Genomic DNA, 25936 nt, shown 5'->3' with positions numbered 1-25936 from the left:
GAGTGGGGTGCCCCTGAGTTCCCCAGCTGGCTCCGCCGCCACCATTCTCCGTGGGCGGCGCCGGCCCGACGCAGGCAGCTGCCCGGCCGGGAGCCAGGGAGTGGGGGCAGTGCCCTCCTCCCTTCTCTCCTCGCTCCTGGACAAAGCACAGCGGGATAAGGGGGGAGCATAGTTGCGACAAGGGGGACACGATTCCCCTTGTGATTTGTGGTGGAACTTAAGATTGAGGGCCAAACTGGCCAATTAGTATTCCATATCATGCAGCGTCATGCCCAGTATAAAAGTGAGGGTCAGCTGGACAGAAGGGCTTTTGCGCTTTGGCTCTTTCACTGCTTTTGCTCTTTTGCGCTTGCTGCGCTGTTGCTCTATTGTTTTTTCTTTCTTTTTTTCTCTCTTTCCCAGTACTCCCACTCTCGGAGTGCTCTCTCTCTCTCTCTCTGCCCCTCTCTATTTCGGGGCCTCGCGTTCGTCCGGGATTGCAGCTTCGGGACGAGACGGGCTTTGCATACGAGGGGGTGGTGAGCATCTACACTGTGTATTAAATCATCTGTATTAAATCGTTCTTATCTCAACCCATGGGTTTCCCGTTTATCCTTTAATTCTCTCCCTCATTCCTGGGGGTGGGGGAGGGGGAGTGACCGGCTGTGTGTGGGGGTTCAACCTAACCCACGACACTGACGATTGAAAAATTGGGCTGGCTTGAAAAATAATGGAGTATGTGTTTCTGAATATGGATACTGTAAGACAGGTCTTGTTTATCTTGCAACTCGAATAGAGCCAGGCTCTGATTGTCTATCCTCTTTACTAGAAAATTGACAGTAATGAGATCATTTGTATTTTGTTGAAGGAGCGTTGTTTGATGTGTAGTGTATGCTTGTTTTTTTAACAGATAGGCTTTTCTTTTTAAGTTTTAAAAGAAGACAACCTGAAGTTTTTCTGATCTTAAACTCATTTTGCAATCTTCATTACCTAATTTTAACATTAGTCCATTCAGTGAATGGAATTGCCATGATTGTTGGGGAAGCAGTCGGAATTAAAGCCAAGGTACGACTTTTTGTAGGCCTGTTGAAAGTCATCTGAGTATCATCAGTATAGAATGGTTGGAATGAACTTTCTCAGTAATTCAAATATAATTTCAGTTGTTTGAATTTATAGGAAGGCAATTATATGCTCCTTTATTTGCTAAAGAGCTAAAAAAGCTTTATTTAGCTAACTCTGAAACTTACAGTAAATCATGATAAAGCATAGTTCTTTGCTTTTTTTTCTTTTCTGATCTGTCTTCATTACTTGGCTATGTGTGTGCTGTCAAGCAGGCTGGCACAAAAGTGGTGCTGGGGACCTAGTGTTTACACAAGGAGGTTTTGGGGCTTTTTTCCTTTGGGATGACTCTAGTCAGGCCCTGTGGACTGAAACTCATTAGCGGTTAGAGTTCCTCTTCTGCTGTTGTTTCACCCAAAAAAGCGCATTCATTTCATGCACTCTGAGACTGCTCCGTGATGCAGACCTTTGGATGTTTGCTTTTCTTGTATAATCTCAATCCTGATGTGAACTAGGAGTTTGATGTAGGCAGAATCACACAAACTAAATGCCTTCTTTCATTTTGACACAGAGCTTTTAAACAGTACAATTAAAAAAAAAAAAACCACACAGTTACTAAACATATTGATTACTTGTTGCATCAGGCATGGGAAAAATTTCTGTAAAAATGTTTTAACATTTCTCAAGGCTGTTTTTTGTGCACGGTCATTTCAGAGGGCAAGAAAAAATGTGCATGTTTATTACAATCCTGGAGAAAAGTAGCAATTGCAACAACAAAGTATGCAGAGTCATCTAATTTCTGATGGAAGGACCTGATAACAAGTCAAGAGCCAGCATGGAAGTATGTAAGACTTAGCAATACGCTTGAAGCCTTGAAGTTGCACGTACAGAAAGTAGTAATGCAGCGTACAGCTACACAGGCTTTGAAGCAGTAGAAGTGCAAGTGTGTTCCACAACATTAATAGCTTTTATTTACACTTGAAGTTATACAGCAGGTGATTGAATAAGGTTTCAGCTGATGACATTCAGGAGCAGTATAAGGTCCAATAAGTTCTTTCTATACATTTTTATGAGATATTTCAGTATATTGTTAACATCAGGAAGTAAAGGAACTAAATTAGTTCATGCCTATTTTAGGAAAATGGATCTAGAAATGTAGAGTAATAATTTTAGCTACAATGGTTTTTGGATTTTGTGCTCTAAAAATAGGAGAGTTGCATTTCAGAATATTACTGGAATGTATTGTTTATGGCTAAAATTGAAATCAAGGCAGAATCTGATGCTTAATCTACTTTTAGGAAAAAATACAATATTATGAAAATTATTATGAATGAGATATTTGGAAACTGAATGAAATGTACAAGATTGTGCCCAAAATATATATATCCTAAATAGTTACCTCTTTCTGACAGTTTTATGTATGTAATTTCCAGGTTTAAATAAAATGTTTGTTTCGTTACCCTATTTTAGAAAGAAACTGTCTTTTGAAAAAAAAACAAAAATCTCTCCATATACCACATCTTTGTAAACCTTTTGCAGATAGCTTCTGCCTTTTGTTATTTACCTGCCCTTAAGGTTGGAGAGGGGAAAGAAAATTTCTTTAGAATGGTATTTCATGTGAAGTTCAAGGTAGCTGTATTGTTAGGCTTAGAGCAATGCCCTGTTTGTGGTTGAGGACGTTGGTTGGGCAAGTGGGTTAAAATGGAGTCTACAAGTTCCGTGACCCAGTTTCTGTCGGACTGGGGGTAGTCCTACTGCTAATCTCAAATACAGGGTAGGGGTGTAGAAGGCAGATGGTGCTTGCAATCTTGAATATAAAATTATCTGCTACAATGATTAAAACCCAGAGGAGATCATCCTATCGTGTTTCCTTATATTTACAAAAATTTATAGACATCAGTGTTTTACAAGATTAATTTTTTTGCTGTTTGAGTGAAAGCAAAATTTCCCTGAGTCCTTGGCTTTGAGTCCCAGTAATTTATTTTCTTAAGGTGTTTCCAGCTGAGGAGTAGTTGTGGGTTAGAGGTCTGTGCTTAATATGCTGATCACTTGGAGCCGTAAACCTGGAAAGGTAAAAGTCAATGAAGCTGTCCCTTTCCATATTCTTGCACTGCTTTGAAGTAGTTTTAATGGAATTAGATATAGTTGCATTTCACTGGATTCTACATTTTGTGGTAATGAGGCACTAGGCAGTTTGAGAAAACTCAATATAGAAGTGGAATATATTTGAGTATTGACAGTGCGAGTGAAAAGTTATGATTGCTATTGGGAATAATAATGCATAGAACTGGTCCTAGATTTCAGAATGTGTGGATTATGAGCATATGGAGAGAAATCAATGAGACATGCATCTGTAGGGAGACCTCTGTACCAAACCTGGGAAAGTAATATGATCATTGCAAACTGGCATTGCGAAGCCCTGTGAATACATGATGAAAACATAATGGGGAGTGTGGTGTCTCTGCAGTTAACACTGAAATTTTGAGTTAGAAATATAATGTGGGTGTCTCATATCACCTTGATTGATGCTTACTTAAAAATAAAAAAAAAACTAGTTTCTTCTGTATTGGGATTGCACTGTTTTTAACTTTTTTTCTTTTTTTTTTTTTTTTTGACATTAAGTCTTAGCTGAGTCCAGGCATTCTGAAGTGTTTAGTTTACCCTGGTTTTGTTTCTGTACTTGAGTTTGCATATTGAAGGCCTCCTGAACAATTCTGTTTTTGCTGGTGTATGTATCCTTGGGAAAATGAATTAGAAGACAGGGGAATGGATGGAATAGTTAAAGATGAATGGTAAATTGTCATTTGTAAATTGTCTTATGTTTGACCCTGGAAAACCGTATTACAAGCATCTGTTTGTGTAAAGGGGATATCATGTTGCAAAGGTTTAAATCTCAAGTTTCAGCATCTCTGTAAGCCTTACTTGAAGATGCCGATTGTAAGATTTTTAGAACTAGGAGCTGATAAGGGTAACAGACACAGTGCTTCCATTTAAAAGCGTAGCCAAGTGTAGTAATATCTGTGTGATACTTTTTCTGATTTAGGAACAATTATACCCAAGAATATTTTAGCTGTTCATTTTTCCACGCAGATCTAATAATGAAAGAAAACTGATCAGTGTGATGATGGAAACTGTCAACCAAAACCAGCTTTGTCTTAAGAAAATCAATTAAATTTAAGCCAGGAGAAACTAAGGTGCTTGATAAGTGTAAAGTAAATCTAGTCTCTCCTCAGATAAAAAAAAAACAAAAACAAAACAGTCCTGTACCACTGGTAGTAATATGTCAAGCTTACAGACATAAATTTCAATCAGATCTGAAAAACTCCCCAAAAACGAAGAGTTTTTTTTCCTGCTACTTACCCCTAGAGTCTTCCTTGAGGAAATCCATAGAAGGAATATTAAGCATAAGATAAGCCTGGAACCCTGTAGTTGACTGGCAGCATTTATTTAGCAACTGTATTAAGAATAATTGAAAATCTGTGGGTTTTTAAAGCAAAAATCTAGTATTGAATCATGAGCTTGCCGAAAGTAAAACACTGATAATTCACAAAGAAACCATTTGTCATTAGTCTTTTGTGAAATGGCATTATCAAGCTGCATAATAAAGGAGTGGTTGCATGCTTTACTATATACAGTAGGATCTGCCAGGATAAGGAATACTTTGTTAGAATATGTTTTATAGTGCCCTGAGAACGAGATTTGTAAGTGGGAGTGTATTAGGAACATAAACTTGAAGTCTTCAAGTGCATTAGTAGAAAGATTTAAGCAGTAGGGAGTCTGTGCCAACAGGTGAAACAATTTGTTCTGATTCAAGTAATCTTGCACTTGAATAGGAAAAAAAGTGATCTTTTAGCTGCAGTAAGGAAAATGTCTTCAAAAATAGTAGTAGTTTTGGAGCATGGAAAAAAAAATTGTTTTCTAAAGTTGGCATGGAACCATTTGTTTCAAATGACATTAATGTGCATATTTTGACATGTGCTGTTCAGAATTACGTTCTAAATAATCTTTTTTCTATTTGCTTTCTTGAAGTTCACTGCAGTTAGTTACTAGAATTCCCTTCTTAGCAATAGACACAATCACCCTCTCTGCTCTGCTGCATGTTGACAGCTTCTCATTTGACAGTAGATTATGTTTGTTCACACAGATCTGATGAGAAGTTATCTTTGGAGTTTTATCACTGTTATTTCTGTACATTCTATGTAGAAAAACCACAGAAGCAGTCTACTAGAATTCACTCTGATACTTATAGAGGGTTTAAAATTTTGAGAATGAGTTATTTAAAGTTTTTTTTTTTCCTAGCTCCTTAGTATCCTGTATTCCAAAATGTGCTTGCATCCCACTAGAGTACTATTAGCTAATCTAGATTATATTTTGTATTTGGCTTTTTATATTTCAACCACTGTTGTGATTTAACCCGAGCTGAAACTAAGCACCATGCAGCTGTTCACTCACTCTCCCCTCAAGAATGTGATTAGGAGGAGAATTGGGAAAAAAACACTTGTAGGTTGAGCTAAAGACAGTTTAATAGGACAGAAAAAAAGAGAATGATAATAACAATGATAATAAAAGAATATACAAAACAAGTGATGCATAATCATAGAATAGTTTGGATTGGAAGGAGCCTTTCAAGGTCATCCAGTCCAATGCCCCTGCAATGAGCAGGACATCTTCAACTAGATCAGGTTGCTCAGAGCCCCATCCAACCTGACCTTGAATGTTTCCAGGGATGAGGCATCTACCACCTCACTGGGCAACCTCTTCCAGTGTTTCACCACCCTCATTGTAAAAGATTTCTTATTTATAGCTAGTCTGAATCTACCTCCTTTTAGTTTAAAAACATTACCCCTTATCCTATCGCAACAGGCCCTGCGAAAATGTTTGTCCTCATCTTTCTTATAGGCCCTTTTTAAGTATTGAAACACCACAATAAGGTCTCACGGGAGCCTTCTCTTCTCCAGGCTCAATAACCCCAACTCTCTCAGCCTTTCTTCATAGGAGAGGGGTTCCATCCCTCTGATCATTTTTGTGGCTCTCTTCTGAACCTGCTCCAACAGGTCCATGTCTTTCCTGGGCTGAGGACTCCAGACCTGGATGAGGTCTCACCAGAGTGGAGTAAAGAGGCAGAATCACCTCCCACAACCTGCTGGCCATGCTTCTTTGGGTGCAGCCCAGGACACAGTTGGCTTTCTGGACTGTGAGCACACATTGCCGTTTCATGTCCAGCTTTTCATCCACCAGTACCCCCAAGTCCTTCTCCACAGGGCTACTCTCAATCCCTTCATGCCCCAGCCTGTATTGATACTGGAGGTTGCCCTGACCCATGTGCAGGACCTTGCACTTGGCCTTGTTGAACCTCATGAGATTCACATGGGCCCACTTCTTGAGCTTGTCCAGGTCCTCCCTCTGAATGGCATCCCATCCCTCAGGTGTGTCAACCACGCCCCTGAGCGTGGTGCCACATGCAAACTTGTTGAGGGTGCGCTCAATCCCGCTGTCTATGTCATTGATGAAGATACTAAACAGTACTGGTTCCAATATGGACCTCTGAAGGACCCACTCATCACTGATCTCCATCCAGACTTTGAGCTGTTGACCACTACTCTCTGGATGCGACTATCCGGCCACTTGCTCATCCACTGAACAGTCCACTCATAAAATCCATCTGTCTCCAATTTAGAGAAGGGTGTTGTGGGGGACTGTGCTAAAGACTTTATAAAAGTCCAGATAGATGACATCCATAGCTCTTTCCTTGTCCACTGATGTAGTCATTCCATCATAGAAGGCCACTAGGTTTGTCAGGCGGGACTTACCCTTGGTGAAGCCATGCTGGCCTCACGGTGCAATTGCTCACCACCTGCTGACTGATAACCAGGCTGTCCTGAGCAGCAATCACGCTGCCCTCGGCCAGCTCTCCCAGTTTATATACTGAGTATGACATTATGGTATGGAATATCCCATTGGCCAGACTGGGTCAGCTCTTCTGGCAATGCTCCTTCCCATCTTCTCGTGTACCTGGCAGAGCACGGGAAGCTGAAAGTCCTTGACTGCTTAGCAACAACTAAAAACATCAGTGTAGTATCAGTAAAGTTCTCATACTAAATCCGAAAACATAGCACTATACCAGCTACTAAGAAGAAAATTAGCTCTATCCCAGCCAAAACCAGGTCAACCAGTCTTCTGAACCTTTCTTGCATTCTGACATTTATTTATCTGCTGTTTAAACGTCCCTGTTCCTCCTTGCATGAGTTTGGAAATATCTGCAACTAAAATATTTTGGCAGCTTTAATTTCTTTGGTATCTGAATTTTAGTAATAGGATGTTTCTTGAGCTGAAAATTTTTAAAAAGCTGCTGATTTATACAATAAGAGCTTTTTATTTACAGGATATTAAATTTATTTTCAGAGCTTGTTTTCACATTAAATTTTCAGCTTGAAACCTTTGTTTTGATTGTTATTAGAAACAAGAAACACATTTTAACATTTATCCGATTTAACATATTTTACACATAAAGTCTGCAGCTCAGATAATCCATATCCATTGAAAAACTACTGGTTCATGAAAATTACTCCTCAGCTAGCATAAAATCAGACATAAAGGCACCAAGAGTAATGGGAGAGAGGGGGCTTTAAAATTAACCTTCCCTCATTTATAGAAATGCGTTATGTGAAAAATGCTGGTATATTTATTTACTGAGTCCTATTTTGTCAGTTTTAAAGCTGATTTTACTTTCCACAGCCTAATTTTATTCTCTAGTAGCCAGTAATAGATAAGTTGAACTAGCAATATTTATAGAATTATGGGAAAAAAAATCATTGTAGAAACAAGTCTGAGTCATATTTAAAAAAAATCAAAAATAGGTATACTGTTTCTACATAGGTGCTGGGCCTTGAAAGAAATACTAAACACAAAATTGTGGCATAAGTGATAGAATTATATTCTTATTTACTGCAAAATGCTCAAATTCTGAATTGAACTTCTTGATAAAGCTGCTTGTTCTGTGGAGCAGCGATTCTCGATATGTAACCTCTTTCATAGCTGTTGAAGGTTGGAGCATCTTGCCGTTTAATACGATTATCTTTGTAGGGATGTGTAGAACCCAAGTAGTTTTAGTTTTAGGATATTAAGAAGGATATTACATACATTGTGGATGGTCATGTTATAATGTTCTAGTGCAATGACACAAGATGTCCTCAGTTTCCCTTGTCTTCCCTGTAGTGTTTTGCCATTTTAATCGTTGTAATGTATTGACTACTTTTCTGTGGCTATGTTTCCAAATTTAATAGAATAGTAAAGCAATCATTGATCAATGGAATCTTCATCTGGAATTATTGTTGCACTAACAAAAATTCAGTTTGTCCTGAATTAGCCATCTAATTTCAGGGATGCGTTTATGATCTTTGACTAGAACTTTGGAATCCCATTGGCTGAAGCTGTGCTTTTAACTGGATGACCAGCCTTGCCTTTTGCACCTCCGTTGAACAGTTTCGCTTACGTTTCAATACAGCCTGAGGCCCATGTCTTTCCCTACTGACTACTGCCCACATGGTATCTGAGGAGAACAGCGCTGTGTACATGTCTTCCTTTCCTTTGTCTGTATTTTTGCAAAATCTGTATTTCCAGTCAATATGCCCGAAAACTAACTGTGCTATGTCAGGGGGAACACAGCGCCCCATCCCCTCCAAAGCAAACTGTAACATAAGACTGCTGTGGAGTTTGGAAAGCAAATGGTAGGAAAGCTTATTCAAAACACACAGGCATCTGTGGAGAGACACCCTTGTTCTTTTGGCTAGCAAGATAAAAATTCAAGGTTATGTTTCTGAAGGGAAAGGAAAAGAATCTTATGGTGAAAAGGCAGAATTTTTAATAGAACTAAAGCTGTCTTTTTCGTTTTCTTTCTCAGTTCTACTGTTGACTTCGCTATGAAACCTTAGCAGCTTATTTAACCTTTTCCCCTTTATTTGAACTATCAGAAAAGCGAATGTGTATGCATTTTAATTCTAGGAGTATTGCTGGTAAGAGATCTCTGTTTGAACTTTGGCAAAGACTAGATTTCTGGTATAGATGAAACAGCTTGGAATTAATTTCAAGATGTGTTTGTGTTTTTGTAGCGATTCTGTATGTAAAATTGCAAAGATAGCACTTGGCATAAAAAGGCTGTGGTTCGTTGTTCTGAGCAATGGTGAACACAGGTCACGCAAAATTAAAGAACAGCAGGCAGTGATAGTGTCATAAATAGTTGGGTGTCAGCTCGAGACCTGAACTGGACTATGCTTGACTTTGTTTGGGATTTTTTTTGAGGTGTTAGAAGGAACATCTGATCTTTTCATTGAAAGCAAAGATGTTACCCAATAATAACTTTTCATATTTTCCAGTTTCTTGGTGTCCTGGGTTCGGCTGGGAAAGAGTTAAGTTTTTCACGGGAAGCTGAGAGGGGACAGAATTATGGCAGTTGATGCAGCCTGGCCAGGGGCTGTTTGACACCATGTGACATCATACCCAGAGCAGCTGCCGCAGCCTGGCCAGGGGCTGTTTGACACCGTGTGACGTCATTTGCAGAGCAGTTGCTGCAGCCTGGCCAGGGGCTGTTTGACACTGTGTGATGTCATGCCCAGAGCAGCTGCTGCAGCCTGGACAGGGGCTGTTTGACACCGTGTGATGTCATGCCCAGAGTGTCTGCTGGAAGCACTGGCCAGGGGAGGGGCGTTCAGGAGGAGCAGGCTGAGGTCCGGGTTCCGTGTGTTGAGCAGTTGTCGCACTGTTTTTTGTAATAGTGCTATTGTAGTTGTTATCCCTTCTTGTTTTTCTTGTATTGTCCTATTAAATTGCCCTTATCCCAGCCCACCAGTTTTGCCCTTTCCTCCCTATTTTTTTTTTCCACCCTTTCCTCCTCCAGTTGGTCTAAACCACGACACTTGGAGATGTTAATCATATACAAATAATGAGTTATTTAATGAGTCTGAGACATTATCTCTTGTTCTTCTTGATTCCTGATTCCTCTGATTTCACTTAAAGGCTCCTCCTATTACTCTCACTTGCTGTCTTGTGTCCTGCACCTTCAGACTCTTGCTAGTTGTTTGTCTTGGTTTATTACTAAATATAATCTTCATGAATGGAGTTTGTTTGTCTTTTCTCTCCAGACAAATTGTCTGGAGGATATAGTTTTGACAGGGAGAAAAAGTGACAGGTATGGAGTCTATTAAATAAGCAAAACCTCCACCAGGGTTACTGTAAAGTTGGGAAAAAAAAAATTCACTCTCATGGAAAATAAACTGAACTTTTGCTTCCTAAACATGTTTTATACTAACAGTGGTTCAGGTAAATAATTTCAACCATGCAAGTGACAGTGCAAGAATCATCTCACAAAATGAGCCAGAGAACTCAGCCTTTCTCCAGCCCTCCAGTGGATTCCAATTCTGCCTCTGTTCTCTTCTCTTCGTGGTTGCCAGAGCCACTGGGAGAGAATAAATAAAAGGAAGTTATAGGATAGTGTGCTGTATTTGACAGTCTGCTGAAGGGGAGCTTTTTTGACTATTTTTTACAGCCTTTAAAAGAATGAAGTAAGTTTAGAGTTTGACAAGCGAGTGGCTTTATTGTGGCTTTTTTTTTGGCCTTTATTGAGAATCCTAGAACACTGTGCAACAAGGGATCTGGGTTTGGATTTTGAAAACAGGTTTATGAAAATGTTGATGTTTGATACCTTCTCTTCCTTCACAATATGAACTGGCAGCATTTTCCTCCATTATAGCTAAACGAGGAGGGTCATTTTATAGTATCTTCTTTGTAGTAGGACATTGTCTCAAAACTATAAGTTCAAGGATAGTCTGTTATATAGTTGTTATATTTTCACCTACTTTGAAATGACTGAGGAGATTCGAAGTTGTTTGTTTTTTCCTATGTTCGCGTATAGAGTAAAAGTTTTGAACATTGTCCATTCAAGAAAGAACTTTTGTCAGCAAAGCAGTACTGGATGCCCTTTGCAACAAGTTTCTTCTATCCTGGAAAGAAATATCTCTTCAATAACATGACCAGTGCTGTAAATCTCATTATACTTGCCATGTTGTTCTACTTAGGCTTGTTATTTGAGGGGCGATTTTTTTTTCCAGCTATTTATTCCAAATCTTTAATACTTCTACTACATATACTTTATTTGTATGTTCACCTCATGGCAAGTTTACCATACCCACACATGATCTCTTATCCTATGCTGTGCTAAAGCATATTTTTTAAAAGTTATTCTGTTTATAATTCCAAATTCTATTTATTTTACAAACTTTGACACGTTGAAATAAAATGTTCTCAAATAAGAATGCTTCAAGCTGGTATTGAGTGTGTTGCTTTCAGAGCAGCTTAAACCTTCTCTCAGTGTTGCAGCACCAAAACTGAACATGACTGCTGCCAGGGTTGGAATTTACCTAACCCAAATAAGGAACCAGAGTTCTAAAGACAAGTGAATTAGAGTAATATCTGAAATTCAACTCAAGGTCTCATAAGAGAGGCAGAAGAGCCTGTTAATCTTAAAATAAATTGGAAATATAAATCAGCTATTTCAAGTATTACAGGACTTTAGATCACTTTGACCTGCTTGTATTGAAAAAGCATTATTTTAGGCAAGAACAAACTTAAAAGAAGCTAAGCAGAGAGGGATGAGGGAGGGATGCTCATCATTCACAGTTGCATAGTAAAAATATAACAACATTTGAAAAGCAGTAAGGCTGGCTGAATGACTTACATAAAGTGCATTTATTTATTTACCCATGTTATGGCGCTGTTAAATTGCAGAATTGGGCTGCCAATTGCTAGGAAATGTAACATGTATAAAAACAAATTCCAAGTATTCGTTAGAGTAGTCTGCAAAAAAATGACTGTTTTGAGGACAGGGCTAAAGTAAAGTATGTATTGAGATGCCAAAGAGTGATTTTTGAACTAGCAATGAAAATAGAGTATCTCTTTGCCGACTGCTTGAGGTTTCACTGAGTTCTGTTTGCTTTTGAGGTGCTTATGCATGTTTCATGTATATTACTGGTCAAATACATTGTTTGGTTTTCCTTTGACAAATTTCTTATCTTGAATATTCTACACTGTCATCCAGATTATTACTATTTTTCTTAATTTCTTAAGAAAATTAAGTTTTATGACTCAAGTTTTCTCTGCTGATCAGCTTATCCATGCAGTTGTTCTCTGCAGTGTCTTTTGGATATATGAACTACTTTAAACTGAATTTGACAAAGACCAAAGTTCTCAAAGATATGAAAAATTTCTGAATATAGATGGCTTAGCAGAGCTCTAAATTATAGGTTATGGCTGTGAAGAGAGTAAGTCTCCCTACCATAAGCTGGTTGCTAGTTGCCAGAGAATCTGTTTAAAGCTCAACTGGGAAAAGTTTGCACTGGATCAGGTAGAGGGAAATCCAGCTAGAGACAGGAAATCAGATTTCATGAGTTGTGTTGAGCATGGAATTGCTTGCTATAACTGTATACTTGGTCTTTCTGGGGGAGAAAAGTTGTAGGAAACTTCACTGTTTTCAGTACTTAGGGTCTCCTGTTTGCTGTGAACTGTATACTTGGTTGGGCTGGAGTAGGTTATGTCCGAACATATCTCACTGTGATTCTTTGGATGTGGATTGCATGGAATATTGCAACAGATTTTTGACGGGTAGACTTGGCAAATGATTTGCGTTCCACTTGACGACACATAAATATGTGAAAAAGAACCTTATTTGCTTTACACTGATCTGAGATTCAAAAAGATGATAAAAGTGTATTTGCTGTGAATTGTCAGAGCAAGCAATATTCTGCTGGAAACAAGATACTTCCTTTGTACTATTTAAACTGACAGAAATGATAGCCAAATCTGCAAGCCTGATGAAATGATAACTGGTGTCAGTAATCACATGTAAGATGACCTCAGAAACCTGCTCTGTTAGCTGCTGTATCAGATACAGACTTCATCATTTAATGGCTATCACTAACTTGTTCTGTTTCCTAAGGAAGAGAGTCCTTACATGTTACTTCTGTCAGTTCTTCCTGGTACACAAGCTGAGCAGAATTAGTTTATCTCTATGAAAGTTTCAACAGTGAATAAAAAAAAAAAATTATTCAGTATTAACAATTCTGCTGAAGACAAGCCAAGTTATGTTACAATGTTTTTTTTCGAATTATAAAGCTTGTTGTTAATGTGCTATTACTCTCATATTTGGGATCTAGGTCTTATTATAGCTTATTTCATAGATGCAGGTGTGTTTGACAGATATGGATATAATATTAGATAGACACCTAATAATCAGTGTGTATCAGAGGAAACATTTTAAAGGTATACCTGCCTTTTGTTTTTCTCTTGCATTGGTAGTGCTGTTCTTACTTCATTTTTCATTTTTCTCTCAACAAGGATTAAGTCTTGCTTTTCTCCTTATAGTCTTTAATCTCTAAATCCCACCAAAAACTTAAAAAAATTCTGAATAGAGTAAAATATTTTTTGCCAGACTTCTGTCATACATTATTTGCACTGCAGTAGCATGTAGAAACGCAGATATAGACTCCATAAGCACAGTACAAATTAAAAATGCACGGTCTCACCCTTAGTGATTTCAGGCCTATATAGATGCTTCGTTAGCCCTAAGTAATCTTTCAACCTTTTTTTGTGGTTTTTCGCACAAAGTCTCGACCTTACATGACTGCAAGGTGTTACTGGATTTTACATTCCCTAAGGAAAGGATTTGGAAAAAGCAGAGGTTTTTTGGGAACCCAAAAAAGCAGGAAATGGAAGACTGAAAAAGGTATTCTTATCACATTCAAATGCCAGGTAGGTGAAGGGAGTTGTCAGTGAAGAATAGTAGTTAGCCAGATTATATAATTTCCTTTTATCAAAGATTCTGTTCTCAGAGGACTAAGGCTATTTATGTAGTAAGTAGTTTGCTGGGAAACAGGTAAAAAGTGGTAATTCTGTTTGTCTTAGGCTACTGTATTCACCCTTCTTTTTTTCTTTTTTTCCATCTTCCTTTCAAAACTATTTGACAGATGCTGAGGTTAATGTCTTTTAATTTTAATTTGGCCTTTTCCTTGGGTTGCTGGCAGTTCCTCCTACACCATGAGGACCTTTCTTTTCCAATGCACTTCATGTTTTAGTAAGAAGTGGAGCATCTGATGGAAACTTCATAAATAAGTGAACTCAACTGGAACACAGCCAAACATTATCAGAACTGACTCCCTGAATCCCAGTCTTGTGTTTTACCATGGTATGAGAGATTAGATTCATTAACCTCTCATTAGAAACATGTCAATGCTAAAATCCCACAGTATACTAGATTCAGCCTATTAAAAATCCCAAAAGGCCAGTTAACTAAAAGAATTAACATTTCTTATTCCAGAAGTTAATAGTAGATTCCTCGTTTGGCTCAATTCCATGTAATTGATATGGAAGCTTGTTAGGTGCTTTTTCGTTTAGAATTAGCAGAAATTTTATTAATCCAGGCAGAACTGTTTGATAAAAAAAGCTTTTATCAATGTGGAAATACAAGCACTTGCAGTATAAAAATGTTTATTTCATTATTACATTTTCTACATACGTGTATAGACAGTATTGCATGTAGAGAATATGGTATATATTTTACCTATAAAAATAATAAAACTTGCAAGAGTTATCTCTGTACCAGTGATAGCTTAGACAGAACTTGCTATTTATAGAAGGATATTAAATCCTATTTGAGCAGATCCAAATGCATCCAGATATTAAAGCACTGTGTTTAATTACAGGTAAAATTCAGAATATGAGGTGGAATGAAATATCTTTTTCATTGCCGTTTGACCTAAGGAGCTTTCTCTTCTCATGAGAATAAGCATTGCAAATATAATTTGAGTAAGATGGAATTCATTCTACATCAGTCATATGACATAGCTTCTGCTCAAGCTTGATGCAAATGCTGGTTAAAATCCATAAAACAAGTAGCAAATGACCCTTTACTAGCAATACATTTTTGTGTGTATTCATCCGCTACTGTGAGCAAAAAAATAAATTTCCATTTTGTGTGGTTATTATAAGAAGTGTGAAATAATGCTTTTGAATCACTTAATGTCATTGCTTGAGATGGAAAAACGGTATTTTCAAAGACATTGCACTTTGTTATTCAGAGCTACTCTTATCAGCTGCTATTATTAGGACATTTGGCTGCTATTTCAACCTAGGTAAGAGTTGAACACAGGGTCATTAGTAGAGAAATGAGAAAAAGATAGACTGGTGGAACCATACTCTGCCCTCCCTGAGAAAGAAACAGGAACAGCCACCAGAAACAAGATCAAGGGGATGCTGTGTCCTCCTCCCACCAGGCAGAAGGAAGTAGCTTAAAGGAAAGGAGTGAATGGAGGCAAGTCTGTGCTGGGGGCAGCAGGCACACCCTCTTCTTGCCCACCTCACCTTCCCAGGTGCCTCTATAGCACAAGTATGAGACTCTGCATGTGGAAAGTCAGTCAATGGATGATGTTGATGATGATCCATCTATACCAGAGGTATATACATAGAGAGAGAGGTATATAGCAGAAAGTACCAGAAAAGACTACCTGCCATATCACGGCCACCTCCGTGAGGAAGAAAAGACAGGTTCTAGTGGTAGGTGACTCCCATCTGAGGGGAGCAGAGGGTCCAGTATGCCGGACAGACTCTTCTCTTAGGGAAGTCTGCTGTCTCCCTGAGGCCCGGGTTAACAACATCACTAGGAAACTTCCTAGCCTGGTGTGGCTTGGATAGGGTAGATGCCCTATCCCTGGAAACATTCATGGCGAGGTTACATGGGGCTCTGAGCAACCTAATCTAGTTGAAGATGCCCTTGCTCATTGCAGGGGGGTTGGACTAGATGACCTTGAAAGGCCTCTTCCAACCCAAACTGTTCTATGATACTCTGAAATGTTTTAAAAGAAATATGTATACAAGTCAGCAGGGGCTGATAGGGTTTGCTGGACCTAAGTATTAACATACGTGTGGTGTTCATTAGTACACACGTGCCTTAGTACATGCAAACAGATCTGTTTTATGAAACATGCTGCTGTGCATAACCCATGTAGATCATTAAGTGAAAATCTAATTTCCATAGCCAGCTCTGGAATTTAAGACCTAAACGTGCTTTGTATCCCAGCTTTGATTCAGAAATTGCTCCTTAATAATAACAGCAGAGTTAACTAGTTTCTTATCTCCTGTATTAACAAATATGGAATCCAAAATATGTAAGTTGATTCCAAAAGATGGAAAGCGAATAAATTCTACAGATTCCCTTTATTTTCCACTGTTACTGGGATTAATCCTTCAGCACTTTACATAGCTTCAGCCACCCACGTTGGGCAGGGTGTGGTATGGTTATATTTGACTGGTGATGTAGCTTTTTCACATCCTCTGCAAAACAAAAAGGGGGATGAAAGTGGCATCCCAGCACATTTCATTTCCGCTGAAGTTGCTAAGCAATCTTAAATACCATTTTATGTTTTCTATTAACAGATTTTCACTACTGCAGAGGAGCAGAGAGAAAAAAGAGACAGTATATCAAATTGGAAGTACATTGGTTTTGTAGTCCAAACTAAGACATGAAAAGTAGTATTCTTAAAAAAACGTATGTGAAACTTGTTTGATAAGTCATTTATAAAATGACTGGGGAAGCTTGAATTTGCATTTATTGGCTTATATCGCTTTTGAAGCCTATTTTTTTAAAACAAGCAGACAGATTTCTGCGGTGCCAAATTTAGGTGTTAAGAATGATTTTTTGTATTCAGGGTTCATGGGATTTTTCAGAGTCATTAAGAAGTAAAATAAGAAACACCAAAACCTTTATAAGAATCAAATCCAGATAATTTTTTAGTCAATGAGGACCTCTTGTCTTAGTTACAAAGTGAAGTGAAATTTTTAGTTTAAAAGACATGCTCAGATCATTGGGGTTCTTGGATTCTTTGAAGTAACTGGTATGTAGGAATATAGAATCGTAGAATCATTTAGATTGGAAAAGACCCTTAAGATCAAATCCAACTGTAAACCTAACACTGCCAAGGCCACCACTGAACCACATCTCTAAGCACCACATCTTCCTGATTGATGCAATTAATTAGCCTTTAGATACTGAGGTAGACATGTATGTTTTGACCCAGAATCTATAATTTGTTAATTTAAAACATGAATGAGGTGGCAAAACAATCTTTTAAAGGCACTGAAGTGGGTTTTTTTTTTGCCTGTAGCAAGCTCATCAGGCTGCCCTAGAGATTTCAGCATTACTCACCAGGATTTCACTGTGCCAAAAGTGTTTCTGACATTTCAAGTTAACATCTGTTAGACGTTTAATTTTTTATCTTTGAATGAAAGCAAATAAGTGTAGGACAATGTAGACTTTCGAAGTTTTGACCAAAGTGATTAAACACTACTGATTTGTAATTATTTTCATTCCCACCTTTTGATTAGCAGGTATATTTTTACTCATCCATGAGCACTGTTTTCTTCCCTGGTTTTCTAGGGAAATGTGGTATCTTCACCATAAATTGATGTCTCAAGACAGCCTTTTCTTTTTGTCTTTGTATTCAGATAAAGAGCTCTCCATGACTCTTTCAGCATCTCATATTTATCAGATCTGTAAATACTCTTAGATGAGTCACATGTTACTGGGATTGGCATGTTTTGTATTCTGGTAATGCTTAACTTCCCTGTGACAGTCAGCCCTGAGGCAGCTGAGAGTCTTGGTGTGTCTTCTTGAGGCTGTGGAGTGGATGAGAACAAGCCAACAGGCACTGAATGTAGAAGAGGAAGTAAGGACAACAGAAGGGAACAATAGGAGATTGTGTCAGTACTTCAGTATCCGTTACTAGAGTTTATGGAGTGCTGTTTACTAAGCCTTGGTATAGCTGATGGCACCCTTGGCACTTTCTAGTGTATTGCATCATTGTATTTCAGTAACTCTTTTGGCCACTGGAGCCTGGTCTCAAGAGAGTTACAGTGTGAAACATGCAGAACGCTATTTTAAAGTCAACCTTAATTGAATAAAGCAAAGTACTATCACTTGGACTGCTTTTTTGGCCATTTGGATATGTGTTCTTTTTGGTTCTTTACTTGTGTTTTAAAGGTTGTATTTCCTAACAAGCAAGACGATAGAAAAAGTTGTGATAAAAACAAGAATGTTTTCCTGTTGGGGTGAATGCAAGTGATAGGATTCTCTTTTCTTAATTTCCAATTTGTCAGTTTCTGATAAGAAACTGCTCTCTGTTTAAGTTATTGTACATGGACAGCAAAAAAAATACTGTATGCAAGAGACAGTAAAAGAGTTGTGTGAAACAAAATTCTCAGGAGACACATGATGATGCCTCGCTTGATGGCTAGCTGTGGCTTCAGCTTGGCCTAAATGAATGAGTAGGAGCAGATGGATGGTCAGTCAGCCTCTCTGCTTGTGCGCTGCTACATCACTTCTGTAGTCACAAAGGCCAGATGAACCCAATAAAGTTTCTGAGGTAATTCCCATGTATTAAATCAAATGCTTGCTATGCTGTAAACTTCTCATTTTTTCTGCTGCATAGAGTCTGTAGGCAGATTAAATTTAATGGATTTTTCCCCCCCTCCCTGAATTCCCAACAGCATAATTTGTGCTTTTTTTAAAAAAAATCTTTTCTTGCTGTGCATTTGTGCGTTACAGTCATGAGCTTTTGTGTATTTGGCCAATTTAGGCACTCAGCATTTAAACTGTAGCTTTTATGATGATGAACTTGTAAGTCTTAAGAGAAAAGTAGTGGAGATCTCAAACCTGAGAGTTAAGATCTCTTAATTTGTCAAAATTGGACCTAACTAGCTCAAGGAAATATTAGCACCCAGGCATGAAATCCATATCCTGTAGCTATTCAATGAATACTGATTAGTTTTGGATAAAAGGTGTAACCTGCTATTTACCAGCGCTTCCTTCCCATAGTGATGACCATCTTGTTGAATCAGGATGGGGATTCACTAAAATACCTAATGGGGCAGCAATTCTTACTATGAAATCCATTTTTTTGCTCTGTTTTACAATACTGTCATATTACTTTCACTTTACAAGAAGATAAAACATGGCATGGAAATTCACGGTGAAGAGAACATTATTTTTAGCAGAAACGTAAATAAAATTATTTAGCAAAGAATCAGCCAAACTCAGAACTTCCGAGACAGATATAAGGATGCAGCAATTCTATACTCTTCATGAATGGCATCTGCAAAGTCCTCTTACTTATACGGTACACCTCCTCCTTGGTATACTCTACAGAATCTGAATTTATTTCTTTTTTAAGCTTCATGCTGCTCCTTTAAGCATCATTTCGACATCACACAAGAATCGGCTCACTGAATTGATTCATATGATTATAGTTTATTGCATCATTTTCTGGGCCAGAGGGTGACTGTTCTGTGAATGCGAAGGAGAAAAAATAAAATTTCTTGAACTTTCTATTGTTACAACAAGCAGATCTAGCTTGATTGCTAAAATATGCACAGCTAAATTAAAAGCAGTATTATGCTATTGCATTTCACCAAAAAGCTTGCTTAGGTGGAAAACATATGAAGAATATTTTTCTCTTAATTGACGTAGATTTTCAGTGACTTTTCCAAGTCTTATTTCTATCATTTGGGAAAAGCCTCAACATACTTACATTTGAAAGAGGCACGTGCTTATGTGCAGTTCATAGTAATCTTATTTGCACTGCATTGCTTACTATGACTTGCATCCTCTGCACAGAGCTAGTGCTGTGTAGAAAACAACCAGCTGGTAGCACTTTTTGTACTTCAGATTGCATGTCACCGCGTGTTCTTTAAAATTGTTGTAAAATAATACTCAATCGTTATAGTGGTTTAAGCTCAAGAAATGATGTAGAAAATTCTCAGTAATTTTAAGTCAATTATTTTTGATCGTTAAATGCCTCACGTTTTTTCCTTCGGAAAATATTTGGTTTTCCTTTAGTTGTTCTCGGCTTTCTAATATAACTAGCAGTAGTCCTGCAAGTGTTGAAAGGAAGGAAATCAGAACCTAACTTTGTGCTGACCTTTGGGTTTTTTCTTCTATTATTGTTAGTGATGCTTTAGAGTATGTATTTTTTAGCTCTAATTCAGATTTCTTTTAAAGTCTGATTACATATGCTTTAAATACAGTCCAAGTGATAGTACTTTGCTTTATTCAATTAAGGTTGACTTTAAAATAGCGTTCTGCATGTTTCACACTGTAACTCTCTTAGTCGCAAAGGTGAGTGGAGGAGCCAGACGGGACACTCAACATTGCCATGTGGATACTGTTTGCCTTTGCAAGCTTATAAATAGAACTCTGTATTCATGGAGAGAATTCCATTTGCTTAAAAGAAAGCGTATCGTTAACATCGTTGTTTGGGAGGTGGTTTAGAGTGAGAAATGTGTGTGTCTTTTATAGGGTCTCTAAACGTTTTGTAGAAACCTTAAGGATGTTTTTGAAGCACAGAAATGCGTGTTGGTTTTTTTTTTTAAATCTCAGAAGCTGCAACTGTACTACTGTTTTAACAAACCACTAATCTAATCAGCAGCTGTATAACTCTTCGACATTCAGGCCTCAGCAGAGGTGAATAGGTGATTAAACCATTTCAAAACCCAGCAGAAGTTTGTGGAGTTGTTAGACTGTTAGACCGATTCAGTTTCATCTGTTGAGCTGTGCATCAGGATCCCTGAAGCACACAAGTGTTTGCTGATTCTCTTATGTAGTTAAGCCGCGGTACCAGCATCACCCCTAAGATGGATGCCTTTGCTTCAGTGTGGGTGATGACGAGTGAGTCGCAAAAAAAAAAGTGGCTTAAAAAAGTGCTGGAGCGAGTCCAGAGGAGGGCCACGAAGATGATTTGAGGGCTAAAGCACCTCTCCTATGAAGACAGGCTGAGAGAGTTGGGGCTGTTCAGCCCGGAGAAGAGAAGGCTCCGGGGCGATCTTATTGCAGCCTTCCAGTACCTGAAGGGGGCCTACAAGAAAGCTGGAGAGGAACTTTTGACAAGGGTGTGTAGTGACAGGACTTCTTCATTCTGAGGGTGGTGAGGCACTGGAACAGGTTGTACAGAGAAGTTGTGGATGCCCCATCCCTGGAAGTGTTCAAGGCCAGGTTGGATGGGGCTTTGACCAACTTGATCTAGTGAAAGGTGTCCCTGCCCATGGTAGCAGGGTTGGAACCAGATGATCTTTGAGGTCCCTTCCAACCCTAACCGTTCTATGAATCTACGATTCTACGATGCAATGATTCTACGATATACACCACCAGCCAGCCATCGGTTTCACGAAGGCACCAAGAGCACACCCTCGACCACAAGCTGGGAGGCCGGCACCGAGGGAGCCGATAACATCTCACGGGATGGGATCTCAAGGAGCAAAGCATCCGCGGGTCACGCCACCCGATTTTCTGTTTGGTGAGGGTTTGCGGGGGCTTCTGTCTGCTTGGTAACGGGAGCCCCTGCGAGCCCTGTCCTGCCGGGAGGGTCTGCGGTCCGTGGGTGTCCGTGGGTGTCCGGGCTGCGGTTGCCCGGGGCAGCCGTGAGTCACTGAGCCGGAGTGGGGCCGGCGGGCGTGTCTGTGACGCGCTCTGGCGCCTGTGACATCACCGGGACGAGTCCCCGTGGGGGCCGTGACCAGGTGGGCCAGCGGGCAGCGCAGCCCCAGTCCGTCCTGGGACAGCGGTGAGTGCACACGCGGGGGAGGTCGGGCTGGACGAGGGCCGGGGCAGAATCGCGGCCCCCGGGGGTGGGTTCTCGCCCCGCACCGAGGGCCCGGCCGCTCACGGGAGCGCCTGGGGCAGGGCACGGTGCCGCCGCTGCCGCCGGGGCTGGGCGCCGGCCTCGCTGCCTCCCCGCTGCCTCCCAGCTGCCTCGCTCCCTCTCCTCCCTGCTCCCAGCTCCCTGCGGCTCCCGTCCACGCTTGCCACGCCGCCGGCTCCCTCCCTCCCAGCCCCACTGACTCCCTTCTCTCCCTCCTGTAGACCATGTTCGCCAGAACGTTCCTCGTGTGCCTCGCGTGCCTCGTGTGCAGCATCATCCTTGCCACGCATGTGGTCAGTGATGAGCTGGGTGAGACCACGCGTGAGCGCGTGCAGCGGTGTGCGGAGCAGCTGAGCCAGCAGATGACTCAGCTGCTGGAAAAGATGGAGCAGAGGCTCCAGGAGCTGCGGAGCCAGGGGCAGAGCAGCTTTCCCTGGGGAGCCCTGCTCTTTGCTGCCTTGCAGCAGTGGCAGTTCTGGGCTATTGCTGGAGTCCTGGTCCTGCTCTTCGGGCTCTGCTGGCTGCTCCAAAAAAGGAGGCGTGAGCCTGACTGGAGCAGTGAAGAGGACAGCTCTAGCAGCGACACAGATCAGGTAGAGGACGAGGAAGAAGACGACGACAGTGATGACAGAAATCACCTGCGAAGGCTTTTAGAGGAGCGCATACAGTGGCCAGTTCAGAACCTGGACAAAGATTGCCAGTTAGTGAATGACCTGGTAGGCGCCTTCATCTTTTTCTTCCGATACCTCTTGTCGAATAGTTTCTTCCCAGTGCTGCAACCACCTATCGGTGTGGGCAGTGCCTTCGAAGGCTGGAGTCCCTGTGAGGAAGACAAAACCTACCGCATGCTCGTGCCCCTCAAGCCCCCCCGTGGGCATGCCTTCCATCCGGAGCTGAGTGATGCGGGAGTGGGGCCAGCAAGGAACTTCCGCATTCGTGTGGAGCAAGTGTGCACCTGCACAGATGAGCAGCTAGCGGAGAACATGCTGTGCTTCGTCCACCACCCTGAGGAGGAGCTGAGGAGAAATCAGGAGCCCAGACTCCGAGACACCCTCTGCAGCGGCTCCTACCTAAACGTGCACAAAACTGCCATCTGGCTCCAGAACCTTGTGAGGTTGGTCTGGGCGTCCGTGCCTCAGTCGCGTCACTACAAGATGGAGGTGCTGCCCACCAGCCGCTCCTGCAAGCTGCAGCTGACAAATGCCTTCGGGAGAACCCTCTTCATTGAGATGATGCCTGGGGTGCAGCAAGGCGACTCGGACATTTTCCTGAGCAGCTGGAGTACAGAGGACACCTTCAACCCAGACACGATGTGGCCGGAGAGCTACGCTGTGGCAGAGGTGAAGTTCTTCAGGCACGTGGCCACATGGGCCCCGCGCAACAGCTGCCACCTCAAATGCCTGCAAGTCTGTGCTCACATCCTGGAGGGCACCGCCTTTTCCACCTCTATCTTGAAGACTGTTGTGATGCACCTCCTGACCATTTTACCCGTGTCAAGTTGGTGCAGGAGGGATTTCCTGCCGCAGCTGCAGAATATCATAGGGTACCTGCGCATCCGCCTGGAGCAGAAATGCCTCCACCACTTCTTCTTTGGCAATGAGAAAGTGCCCGAGGAGATAATCTTGCCCCCAACCTTCCGAACGGCCGAGCCGCTCAACGTCTTCCAGTGTCTGGCGCAGGATCGGGCCGCCCACATTAGGGCACTGTGTGACTTCCTGAAGCTGCAACATCGGCTTCTAGGACTGCTGTGCTAGAGACAGTGAAAGAGGTCTTCAGGCACTGCGGTGGTTGAGCCCAGCCAGTAGCTCAGCAACCACGCTGCCGCTCGCTCCCTCCTCCCCCTTGGCGGGATGGGAGGAGAAAATCGGAATAAATAGAGTGAAACGCGTGGGTTGGGATAAGGATGATTTAATAAAACAGTGAAAAAAAAAAAAGAAAAACGAGTAATAACAGTGATAATATTCATAAAAAGAGAGCAGTACCAAAGGAGCGGTACAAATGCTCGGCACGCCGACCGCGGAACCCAAAGCTGGAGTCCCTGCGCAGCCCGGCCCGCTGGCGATGGGTGAGGATGTGAAACGCCCCTCCCTCGGTGAGCTCCCTCAAATTATATCCTCCGGGCATAATTATATCCTCCGGGCATAATGATATCCTCCGGGCAGGAGGCAGGTGGTATCCAATGGCCCTCTGACTAATTGGGGTCAGTTGCCCGAGCTGTGCCCCCCTCCCACTTTCCCTGTGAAAAGTTCACTCTGTCCCAGCCAAACCCAGGACAGACACAGAGCTGTGTTTGTGGGGCTCTCAGTTGACAGCAGATGACCCCCTCATACAGGAGGGAAAAAGCAGGGAGAAGGCGGGACACGGAAAGGAAAGACACAAGCCTGTGTGGCAGCCCTCTCCCAAGAGCGGCCGCTCTCTCCTCTCTCTCATTGGTGTCCCCAGCACAGCAGCCCCTGACGACTACAGTGGCGACCAAGATGACTGTCACCCTGCTTTGCCCTCGCACTGGCTGCGGCCAGTATGGCATTTCACACGGGCCCGGAAATTCTTGCTGGCAACTCTGGCGGTGCAGGGACCAAGCGAGGGGCACCGCTCATGTGCCTCCGTGTGTTCCCTGGGCTCCGGGTGGAGAATCTACTCATCCTAGGCACTCCCCAGGGAGCTGGTGCTGCAGAACCGAGCACGCAGGCCGTGGAGAAGACGCTGCTCAACTGGCAGCGGGAATTGCTGCCGCAGCTTTCCGCCACAGCAAAAGCACGCTCTGGGCTGTGGGACCCGATGCAGCTCAAGAGGCTGTTGCAAGGAGGCTTGTGACAGAGACTCCCATTACCGCCTGGGCAGCAACCGCCCCCGGCTCTTTGAGAGCGTCCGTTCCTTCTGGGAGCTTTACTCCGTGCAGAGTTGTCAATAAACGGCGTGTTGGAACAAACGCTGCGCCTGCCAGTGCCTGTGCAGCACAGGACAAGGGGCAACTGCCTAAAACGGAAAGAGGGTAGATTTCCAATCTAAGGGAGAACTTCACTCTGAGGGCGGTGAGGCACTGGAACAGGTTGCACAGAGAAGCTGTGGATGCTCCATATCTGGAAGTGTTTGAGGCCACGCTGGAGGGGCCTTTGAGCCACCTGGTCTCAAGGAGGAAAGTGGAGTTGGAACTAGATGATCTTTCAGGTCCCTTCTATCCAAAGCAGTCTATGATTCGGTGTTCATGGGTGACTGATAGGAAGGTTAATTAAATGAATGAACCTAAGGAAAGACTCCAAAAAAGTTCTGGTATAGTGTTTAAGGATCTAGTTTGTGGAAAAAACAAGTTCTGCTTAAAAACTGTCATGATAGAAATAAAAAAACCCTTCCAACTTGACTGAAAAGGTTTTGGTGTTCGCAGTTCTATAGGAAAAATGCGCTTGCAGCCCAGAAAGCCAGCAGTATCCTGGGCCGCATCCAAAAAAGTGTGGCCATCATGTCGAGGGAGGGGATTCTGTACCTCTCCTCTGCTCTCATGAGACCCCCCCTGCAGTACTGCCTTCAGCTCTGGGGTCTCCAACACAAGAAGGACATGGAGCTGTTGGAGCGAGTCCAGAGGAGGGCCACAAAGATGATCCGAGGGCTGGAGCACATCTCCTATGAAGACAGGCTGAGAGAGTTGGGCTTATTCCCGGTCCTGAGGGAAGTGGCAGATGAAGTTGCTAAGCCATTATCCATCATATTTCAGAAGTCATGGCAATCTGGTGAAGTTCCCACCAACTGGAAAAGGGGAAACATAGCCCCCATCTTTAAAAAGGGAAAAAGAAGACGACCCAAGGAACTACAGGCCGGTCTGTCTCACCTCTGTGCCCGGCAAGATCATGGAGCTGATCCTCCTGGCGACTGTGCTAAGGCATATGGAAAATAAGGAGGTGATTGGTGACAGGCAACATGGTTTCACTAAGGGCAAATCGTGCCTGACAAATTTGGTGGCCTTCTATGATGGGGTTACAGCATTGGTGGATAAGGGAACAGCAACTGACATCATCTACCTGGACTTGTCTAAAGCATTTCAGCTCTGGAGTCCCCAACAGAAGGACATGGAGGTGCTGGAGCGAGTCCAGAGGAGGGCCACGAAGATGATTTGAGGGATAAAGCCAAAATATTTGGTTTTCCTTTAGTTGTTCTCGGCTTTCTAGTATAAC

The 25936-nt window shown here is 41.8% G+C and overlaps 2 protein-coding genes across 2 annotated transcripts in view; both read left to right on the top strand.

Annotated features, from left to right (window-relative positions):
* CHID1 (chitinase domain containing 1) overlaps positions 1-25936 on the top strand; it is a 192907-nt gene that overhangs the window by 83796 nt on the left and 83175 nt on the right. The gene's annotated exons all lie outside the window — the stretch shown is intronic.
* Positions 21995-23524, top strand: LOC147528508 (inositol 1,4,5-trisphosphate receptor-interacting protein-like 1). The gene has a single exon (XM_086612792.1). It carries the CDS (start codon positions 21995-21997, stop codon positions 23522-23524), a length of 1530 nt encoding a protein of 509 aa, XP_086468918.1.

The sequence above is a fragment of the Tauraco erythrolophus genome, chromosome 6 (genome assembly GCF_009769465.1).
Source record: "Tauraco erythrolophus isolate bTauEry1 chromosome 6, bTauEry1.pri, whole genome shotgun sequence".
NCBI lineage: Eukaryota > Metazoa > Chordata > Aves > Musophagiformes > Musophagidae > Tauraco > Tauraco erythrolophus.
Note: the sequence above shows the minus strand (reverse complement) of the source record. Positions and strands in the feature narration are given on the sequence as shown.

What these genes read in the sequence shown, in the direction of transcription:
- LOC147528508 (XM_086612792.1), top strand. Translation starts at nt 21,995, where the DNA reads ATGTTCGCCAGAACGTTCCTCGTGTGCCTCGCGTGCCTCGTGTGCAGC.